At 48.2% G+C, this 10,009-nt stretch overlaps 3 protein-coding genes across 3 annotated transcripts; 1 reads left to right on the forward strand and 2 right to left on the reverse strand.

Annotated features, from left to right (window-relative positions):
- Positions 1-417: 417 nt before the first annotated feature.
- On the reverse strand, positions 418-1,056 carry FIESC28_11208 (uncharacterized protein; the record flags this gene model as incomplete). The annotated part of the gene is made up of 3 exons (XM_031165335.1): positions 418-548; positions 611-899; positions 952-1,056. The coding sequence occupies 3 exons, from the start codon at positions 1,054-1,056 to the stop codon at positions 418-420; spliced, it is 525 nt and encodes a 174-aa protein (XP_031010604.1).
- Positions 1,057-3,091: 2,035 nt separating this feature from the next.
- FIESC28_11209 (uncharacterized protein) lies at positions 3,092-6,696 on the forward strand (the record flags this gene model as incomplete). The annotated part of the gene is made up of 3 exons (XM_031165336.1): positions 3,092-3,180; positions 3,255-6,062; positions 6,399-6,696. The coding sequence occupies 3 exons, from the start codon at positions 3,092-3,094 to the stop codon at positions 6,694-6,696; spliced, it is 3,195 nt and encodes a 1,064-aa protein (XP_031010605.1).
- A 154-nt stretch (positions 6,697-6,850) lies between these two features.
- On the reverse strand, positions 6,851-8,990 carry FIESC28_11210 (uncharacterized protein; the record flags this gene model as incomplete). Its single annotated transcript, XM_031165337.1, has 5 exons — positions 6,851-7,527; positions 7,667-7,926; positions 8,010-8,632; positions 8,700-8,879; positions 8,964-8,990. 5 exons carry the CDS (start codon positions 8,988-8,990, stop codon positions 6,851-6,853), a joined length of 1,767 nt encoding a protein of 588 aa, XP_031010606.1.
- Between the last annotated feature and the right edge of the window lie 1,019 nt (positions 8,991-10,009).

Raw genomic sequence — 10,009 nt, forward strand, 5'->3', positions numbered from 1 at the left:
GGGGGGGGAGGAGGGACGTTTTGTATTCTCCTTAAACCTTATATGAGTGTAAGTCAAAGAAAAAGGGTTCTGTGCAAGCGAGGGACTTATGATGCTTTGATGAAAGTTTCAATTCATTGAGAAAACCTTATCCTGACCGCGATGAAGAGCTGAAGCAAAAAAGCTGAGAACATGGGAAGATTAAATGTTGGTCAATTCAGGCACTGGCACAAGAAACAGTTTTGGCTTTGGAAAACATGGCGTGCGGCGCATGGGAGTATGAGCTTTCTGATTGCTAATCCTAGACGTCACGACGACAGAACGGGCGTGTAGGATGAATACCGGCGAGGACAAAAGGACGGGCAGTGATGGTTGCTTCTTGGGAGCGTTCGATCAATCGTTGGGTTCGACGGATCTGTAGACGAAGAAACACGGTGCCTACTTGCGGATGGCAAGAATGGGCGTGGGGGTGTCGGAGCAAAACTTAGTAAGCTGTTCTTCGGCAATCTTCTGGATCGTCTTCAGTCGAGTAAAACTGTCAACCGCAGTAGAGGCATCATCATTGGTCGCTATAGTTCCTTGTATTAGTCCTGCAGAGTAACAGGGAGGTGTCTTCATGATGAATACTTACCAGGCTCGACAGTCTGACCTCTATTCTCCAGGAACAACTCAAATTTGGCAAGGAGACTTGCTTTCTTTGGGTCTTCCTTGACCATCTTGTATGCTTCAACCCAGATCTTGTCCCAACCGGCCGTATCTGTAACCTCTGCCTTAGCCGAAAGTGCATCTTGCTGGTGGGGAGCGACTCCAGGCGTAACAGAGTCTGCAGTTAGCTGGGGTTGCCCCCCTTGTAGGCTTCCAGTGGCTAATTGTTGGGAGTCGGGCGTTGATTGCTCAGAAGGCCCTTCATTATCAGCCGTCTTCAATGCTTAGCGACAAGTTCTATCCATCAACGTCTGACCGAGGACGCACCGGTATTTCCAATTTGTCGGAACTTCTCCACAAGCCTTTGACCTTTTTTTTTACTTTGACCTTCAGCCGCCGGAGGTCGTCCTCCACTTTCCGATCTTCCGACATTATTCTACCAGTACCTCGTGCGCATCATTATATCTTCGTGGTTCTGAAAAGGCTCGTGGGCGTCATGTTTGATGAAGAAATGTTTTGAGGGAGGTTAGGCAGTAAACCCCGCTTGAGACCCTGCAGGGACACTGGCAAATCAGACCATAGAGAAGTGCGAGAAAATGAGGGGTTTATTTGATGGAATATATTGCCTGCAAATCCATTGGCTTGAAGCGACTGGCATGTCAGCTTTACTGGAGCCAACTCAGCTTATCATAGCTCATAGACTTGGCTAATAATTATAGCAGGCGCTCAATAGCGGGATTGTACGCGACACGGTCGATGGACTTAGCGTAGCTAAGAATTATCATTTAAAGTAACTAAGTTACTATTTCTATAATATTATTAGGATCCTTACCTATATATCTTAAAAAGAACTATTTCCCTATCTTTAAGATAAACTATAACTAGGATAACTATAAAGATAAATTAGAGTTTAAGAACTTATATATAGATAGCCGTTGCTTAAACTAAGGAAACTTTCCCTTTAAAAACATAAGGTACTAGACTTTAAAAAAGAGCTCTAGATACTCTCTGGTTCCCTCTACACTGCAAGGCTTTCCTGTATATTTCTTAATTACCTCAAGGGCAGCGTCTATTATCTCCTGGCCCTTTAGAACCTCCAGTTCAGCTTTACCTCTCAGTCTTTTGCTTTCGCTTTGGGAGAGTGGTATATTACAAGGCGGTCTCCGCATCAGATCAGCACAGGCACTTCGCTACAAGTACATCTAGTGTTGTAGTGAGGGAGATGGAAAGGCTGAGGGCTTTTTTAAGTATAAATGGAAAGGTGGAACTTACCTCCAACGGTATTTGTGGGTCGTGTTTCCGGGCGAACAGTGACGGAAGTGAGTGTTCTTGCTGATTTCGTGGTATGCAAGATCAAATAGATAGGTCCACCGTCGCTTTTTTTCGGTCTTACGTTTATCTACAGAAGAGCTCAAGCGAGACACCGCCGAAGTGGAGCGCCAAGTTGTACCTTGTGCTAAGGGTTCGGAGAATTTGGCCAGCTACCCCGTCTCCGTCCATTCTCGTCTAAAAATTATCACAGCGCATGAAAACCCAGCTTCTTCTGAACCAACCATGACATGCAATCGATGACGTAGTAGCTATGACTTGATCTTTCGGTGGCTGCACGTATCTTTCTTTTACAGGCCATCCTTGAGTGACCTTGAGCCCAGGCTCCATCAGTGCGACGCTATCGTTCGGTAATCGTCGAGGTTTTTTTTTAGAGGCGGTCGCTTCCTCTTCGCGCGATGTGGTCCCGCCCAGCAGACCTTGGGATATTGAGAGGCGAATAGCCCAGCCAATATGCAGCAACAGCGGAAACGACATCAAGTAAGGCGCCCGCTTTTCTGGCAAGACGATTACCTTAATTAAAAGCAGCAAGTTCACCGTACACTCTGCAATGTTGGCGGGTGGTACGCCAAACAACAAACAAAACGTCGACCCTAGTCATCAAGTTATGTCTTAAGCCGCGGCACATATCGAGGCATTTCACACGCAAGATGAATTGACTTTGCGTGACGCAATTGCAGTCTATCTTTGTCCCGGCCCCTCAAACACAAGATCACCTTTAACCGCCAGACTATGCTGTGTTTTTAACGTCTTCTAGCCTAGCCGCTAGTGATACGTTTTCCCACCAACTATCTATGTAACAGAAGAGAATAAGCGGTCTTGTGGTCCTCCGACTATCAACACATGATCAGAGTCTAAGCGACATTGGTTGTCCAATCATAGCATTGTATCGGAGTGTCCCCGGTTCAAGTAGTGGAGCGTGATGCCAGCACTATCAGTATCCACTGATTGGATAACTGCAGGACCTAGCTAAGATCGTCGGCAGGGACCTCTTGGCGGGCGGAGTTTCTGCTCCCTGCGCCACAAACACGTGTTAGATAATCAACCACGTAGCAATCAGAATTTTAATAGCCACATCCAGCGTAACGTTGTCACCAACACCAAGCACCAAAGTTCTATATCAGCCTCAGTTTCCTCCATGAAAAGCGCGTCATCGCCGATCGACAATACGTCGACTGCAGAGGACACACGTGTAACTGAATACATACGTGACCGCGAGACCGCACGGTATGTTTTGGGCACAGGCAGCACCGCCACAAGCTGGGGCCGTCTCTGCATCTACTTACCACATGCTTCAATAGTTACGATGAGTTGCTACGTGCAAGATGTCTTCCAATCGGTCAACGCAACGGTACTAATCTTTCAGCATCACCTGATAATATCCTCACCAGCTTTGCTCAGTTGGCTACTTGTCGGACCATGACTGAGCGTTCAATGATATCGCTATTCGACGAGACAGAACAATATGTCGTTGCCGAGGCTACCCCGACCACGTCTTTGCTGCCCACGCCACGACCAGACAACAGTCGCGATGCTTTCTGGCTCTGTGGATCGTATATCCCGCGTAATGATGGGATTTGTGACTACATGCTGCGTGCCGCCGACAGGTCCTGTACGGCGTCTACCCCGGACGAGTTGCCTGTATTCGTTGTGCAAGACCTAGTCACGGACCCGCGATTTTCCTCCAGTCCTTATTGCCAAGCTGGTAGTTCGGCTAGATTTTATGCATCAGTACCTATTCGATCTCCTCGGGGGATCAATATCGGGAGTCTATGCGTCTTTCATTCCACACCAGGCGTGGAATGGACGGATGGGTATTCAGACGTTTTGCGCGGCCTGTCACAGATCATCATGGATCATCTTGAGGGGAACAGAATAAAAAATACCTTGAAGCGCAGCCGGCAAATCGGCATTGGTCTGCAGAAATTCACCGACAGAAGGCCGGTTCCGCTTGAAAGCAATCTTGATTTATTTGCGACTATAAAACCCGGCACATCTCATCCTCCCGATCAGAAAAAAGCCGATCCGGATCTCCAGCATTCTCCAAACCCCCACCACGAACCCATCTCTCCTATAAAACCTAAGCCTCTCGAAATTCCCCAAGATCAGCCTCAAAGGTTCACATCATTGAACACATTCTTCGACGCAGCCACTATCATTAGAGAGTCTCTTGACGTAGATGGATGTGCGTTCTACGGTGGAGACTCCCGTAATTTCAATCATGTGCGCTCGTCAGAATCTGATCATCAGTCTGAAGCTTTCCTCGACAGATCCTGCTTCAGCCCAACTGTGATAAGCGATGAGGATGATGTGAATTCTCAGGTGCAGCTCCCTTGTCAAGTTCTCGGATCTTCCTTCACCCAGCCCAGCGATTCTTCTCCCGAAGCCGTGGGGGGCTTATCACAACTTTTCCTCTCTCATCTGCTTGAACAGTACCCTCAAGGTTCCATCTTCAACCTTGAGTCTCATCCTACCGGCAAGTTCGACGACCGAAGTAATTTCAGCCTTGATAAACAAAGCGCTTCCGCCGCGGCCAAGATAGACCAGATTTCGCTAAACGAGGACCATCCATTGCCGGGGGCGAGCTCGATAAGCGACTGCGAAATCACAGGGTCTATTTACGAGCAAAAAGAACTTTCGCAGGCTTTCCCTGATGCACGAAGCGTTGCTTTCATCCCCATATGGGATCCCCAAAAAGGAATGTGGTCCATCGGCGGCTTTGCATGCTCGAGAAAACTTCGTTATGAATTCGATAGGGACAGCGAGTTGCCCTTCCTGAGGGCTCTCGGCATACTTGCAGCATCGGAAGCCTTTCGACTCGATACTTCGAAAGCTGACAAATCGAAATCGGACGTTCTTGGCTCGATATCCCATGAGTTGCGCTCTCCACTTCACGGAATCATGCTTGGTCTGGAGCTACTCAGCGATTCAGGACTAACTGCTGCGCAGCGGAACCTTGCTTACATGATTGAGACATGCTGTCGAACCCTTTTGGATACCACAGAACATTTACTGAACTACTCTAAAGTGAATCAGGCTTCAGAGACAGACAAGAATCAAGCCAAGGTTCTGAAGCAGTCCAATGACGATAAAGACATTTCTGTTAGGGCAGAACCTACGCTTCGATCTGTTCCTTTAAACCTCATCATCGAGGACGTGATCGAAAGTGTTTATGCTGGTCACAGCTACCAGCAAATATCGATAGCGGGCTTGTTCAGCCCTCCCAAGCACCGAAAAGACTCTGGAGTCCAGGCTACGCGACGAATGGAATCTGCGCAAGCTGCAGAAGAAGCCCACAATACAAGCGGCAGTGATGGACAGCATCAACAGGACAGGAACGTTTCCGTTTTCTTACTATATGATCCCATGTGTCAATGGAACTTCCACACAATTCCTGGTGCAATCCGTCGCATTGTCATGAACCTGTTCGGGAACTCTCTCAAGTATACATCCAGGGGTGTTATTAAAGTTTCGGTCTCGCAAAGTCACCCAGAGAATGCCAATAGCAACGAACGAATAGTTACACTCGTGGTAGAAGATACAGGCCGGGGCATCAGCGAGGAGTTTCTGCGTAACAAAATCTTCAGACCGTTCTCGCAGGAAGATCAGCTATCGACCGGCACCGGATTGGGGTTGAGTTTTGTGCACAGAATCACATCTCAGCTCGGCGGCACAATCTCCATCACCAGCCAAGTCGATGTTGGCACTAAAGTCACGGTATCAATTCCCATGATGCTGGACGTGACTTCTTCAACGCATGAGCGTGGCATGGAAGAACAAGCATGCTATGGCCTTCGTGCCGCGGTTACCGGCTCTATACAAACTTCCAGAATTGCCCCTTCAGGAATTATCAGTACGGATAACTTGATCGAGAGGCTATGTTGCGACCACCTCGGTATGACACTGGTTGCGGAATCAAAGGCCAAAGAGCTGAGACCGGATGTCATTATCTTTATCAACAATGGAAATTCCAGTCTACCAGCATCATCTGCTGCATGGGAAGAAATGCCGGTTTTAGTGGTTTGCAACGACGCTGTACTTTTACAGAAGTCCGAATCAGCATGCAAGCGCCGCGGTCACTCACAAATACAGGAATTTATCACACAACCGTACGTTCTACCCCTTCTTGTGTAATATCCTTACTAAATCTTGTAAAGTCTAAGTCCGAAGAAGCTAGAGGAGGCCATGTCTCGGCTAATGAATCGTTGGGCCGAGTCGCGAGCTAGCCTACCTACGTCAATACACATGTCGTTGCCAACTGTATCGACTACGGCATGCTCCAGTCAACCACCAACCCCAAGCCCCTTAGTTCAAGAGAGCCCATTGGGAGGTCTGCTTTCAGCTCAAGATTATTTCCAAACCCCTCAATTTTTACTAGTCGAGGATAATCCAATTAACCTCAAGATGCTTACACACTTTATGAAGAAATTAAACCAGTCGTATAGGACCGCGGTTAATGGCGAAGAGGCGGTTTTGTCTTACAAGGAAAGTCCAGGACAGTTCAGGTATATCCTGATGGATATTTCCATGCCCGTCATGGACGGTCTCGAGGCAACACGGCAGATACGGGCATTTGAGCAATATAACGAAATTCCCCCTTCGTTAGTGATGGCGATCACAGGGTTGGGGTCTGAGAGTACGCGAAATGAAGCAACTCGAAGCGGAGTAGATCTTTTCGTTACTAAGCCCGTTAAACTTAAGGAACTCGAGACAACACTCAAAGCTCGTGGGCTTTATGTCTAGATATTATTAGTGCTATACCAATGAACATTATCAAGGAATGTATCTGTTATTTAGAATTCTAGCTCTAGCTGTAAACGCCCTAATAATTACTTTTAATATGCTGGAAGATCCTCTCCATTCACCGATTGACCACAGTCTGATTCAAAGATAAAAGTTAAATACCAAACTCCTGCGAAACTGCGGCTCCTCCTTCAATCTCCTGTAGCGAGACGTCCTGACTTCCGGAGTGGATCGATGGGTCCCAGCTGGCCTGTTGAGTTGGAACTGGGGTTTGCAAGGTGTTGTAGAAGGCATTGCCAAAGGCCGGACTCATCATAGGCGCCGCGTTGCTTAGACCTGGACCCGGTCTGGTAGCGTTGGGCGATAGAGTGAGATATGCCTCTTGCGTAAAGGTTGAGTTGCAAGGGAGTACCTCTGTCCATGTCCCGTTAGGGAATAATTGAATAGGCCAAAGATGCCCAGTACCAGGCACAGGGTGAGACCTGTCAGACACTGTAGGGTTGACTGCAGGTTCGCCGGCACGAGGGACTTCGTCGAAGGAGGTGGTCATCGACGTGGAAGCAGACCCTGTACTGTACTCCCTTCCAGCTACCTTCACGGCTTGGGAAGAGGCGCGAGCGAGCCACTGTGTAGGCCCAGTAGCAGCAGGTTCGTTAAGAAGCACGATAGCTATGGCCTTTGCCATGTACTCTTTTGTTTCCGTCGCGGTGGGTAGAAGGTTGGGTGCCCCGGAATTGAGTGCCTCAACGGCCTTGGTATCATACATGGCATCTAGCAGGGTCTCAGCTTGCTTTGCAAGCCGGTCTCCCAAGTTCATGTCTTCACAATGAACTATCGAACATTTAGCTCAAGGAAGAACAGAGTCTAAATACGTACAGTCAACCTTGATAGGCCTCCAGAGAGACATTGCATAAGGTTCGCTGACAGAGGTAAGAGAGAGAGAGACGTGAAGGAAGAAACAAATACATACAGGCCGACAAAGGTTCATTGAAATCGGGAAACTTGTCTTTGGGGAAGATCATGTTCCAGACTTTGACAAAAACGTCTGTCCGATATTTGTTGCGATCGTCACCGCGTGGCCGCTTGGTGTGCGAGCTGATTTCTTGTAGGACGGCCTTCAAAGTAGCATCGTTCATGTAGAACTTCGCTATCATGTTGGCGTCAAGTCCCTTGTTCTTCGCTAGGTGCTTGGTCTTTGCCTCGGGGGAATGGTGCGTATTCAAGTGCTTCCTGTGATGCGTGAGGACTTTTTCTTGTACACAAAGGGTCCGAATGGGGCAATCGAAGTAGGGAATAGATGATAGGGTTCGTACCTCCATTCATTTGGGTCGACCATGTTCCCCGGAGAACAGTCCTTGAGATGTGGAATCCAGTATACCTCGGGGTATGCAAGATGGTAGGGACAGATCCAACGCCGTCCCTTGTCCTCGTTACTCCCTTTGGTCGAGGACGAGGAAGCTCCATCACCTCCATTTCTTCCATTACCGTCTCCATCATCACCTCCAACTCCATCACCATCTGGGGGCTCTTTGCCACGCCCTTTTTTAGAGTTGTTGCGGGCGGTTCGGCGCCTCTTAGGGTCCTTCTCAAAAGACCGCGAGGTACCCGTTGATGACCCATCGGGACAATCCGTATTATCAGTCGCATCGTGGTCAATCAGAACGTCGCGCTTGTATGACGGCAGTCGGTGAATAGCGGAAATGACACCGCTTGCGAAGGAGGGATTGGAGGACAGTACTTTGCGAATGCAAGCAAAGATGGACGGAGGAAGATGTGATATGGACCGCTCTGATGCTGCCCGTGTGCGGTCAGTGTGGAGGGGGAAACACGTCTCTGGTAGTGTCGAAGATTTTGTCGCAGAGCCGCGGGTCGTGCCTACGTAGCGAGACCGTTGAGTGATGGTTATTTCATCGCGGAGGCCAACAAAAGGTTGTTCCTAGAGTGAAGATGATGAGAGCTGGCACCTTGGTTTGGGGGATGCTTTGGGGGATGCTGATGCTTACCTCGTAGAGTGTTGGCAGGCCCGGAATGCCTGCTTTCTCGAAATCACGTTCCAATTCAACAAGCGGAGGTGCTGCCGATTGGCTGCTGACACCATCATAATATTCGTTGGCGAGAGAGACATAGAAATCGCCTGGACTGTCTGCCCACATGCATTTCCAGAATGGTGAAAGGTTGAGGGGCTGGAATGAAGATCAGCTTTAGTTTGCGGGGCAGCTGAAGCCGGACCGCATTGCGGCCCGACGCGTAGTCTGGGGTGGGCTTACCTGTTCATGCTCTGCATTGCTCACCATCTTGAACGACGTTGCCTTGTTGAAACGGAATGTATAACAAATCAAGAATAAGTGTTTTCAAAGGTGAATGAGGGATGAAACAGGCAACGAAGCGGGAAAGCCAATTAATAGCCATAGTCTGTCCGCATCATTCTCAGTAGACACGGCCCAAATTTCTTGGTAGCTACAGAGAAATTGACGACTCAGCAGGTAGGCTCACTGAGGGGCTGAATCCGCGCTGCCAAGTCTGTCACACACCAATCACATCACGTTCAGTTGTCAGTAGCTAGACACATTCTCCCCCTGATTCCCCGCAATGCCAGAGAAATGAGCTTTGAGCTCACTTTTCTCTCTACCTGCCGACAAATGACGTCGGCGCAATGCGTTTCATAACATATTCAGTCAGCGCTTTGATTCCATAAGACAAATCACCGTCCAAGTCCGATCCAAGAACTAAGGCCTCTTCTTAATTTATCATTCATTAATCAAGTGCATCTGTCTGTGGAAGTATTCACAACTAAGGTCAAAGTTCCTTTTTTGGACTTGCACTTGCGCTAAAGAATCTGTAACAATCTCCGGGCACGTGTCCCTCCTAGTAGACTTTTGAGTCCAAAGTCGCCAAACTGAGCGAACGTCACCAGCTACCCTGCACTATTGTATACCAACTCCTGTCTCCTTACGAGATACAGATCATCTTATATTCTTATTTTGTTAGCTTACCCCAGGTATTCTTTTTCTTGAGTGTCAATCTATGTCCTTCTTTGTTACTCAGCTTCGCTAGATTGCGTCTAATGCCTCCCTACTCGACTAGAAGTTTGCATTCCATTGATCCTTCTTTTGGATCCTTTGTGCCTCTCGGGCCGATTTTTGTCAAAGTGTTATCTACGTTGAGTTAGAATGAGCAAGAAACTTCGTTCAAAAATGGCTTCGAACAACTCCCCAGGCTAACAATGTCCATTCAGAGACGCGAGGGATCCCAGGTCAGTCAAGCTCAAATGGACAAATGCGATGGTATTTCTTTTTCTTTCTTTTTTTTTTTT

This window comes from Fusarium coffeatum (assembly GCF_003316985.1).
Source record: "Fusarium coffeatum strain FIESC_28 chromosome Unknown BRIP53273_contig_374, whole genome shotgun sequence".
NCBI lineage: Eukaryota > Fungi > Ascomycota > Sordariomycetes > Hypocreales > Nectriaceae > Fusarium > Fusarium coffeatum.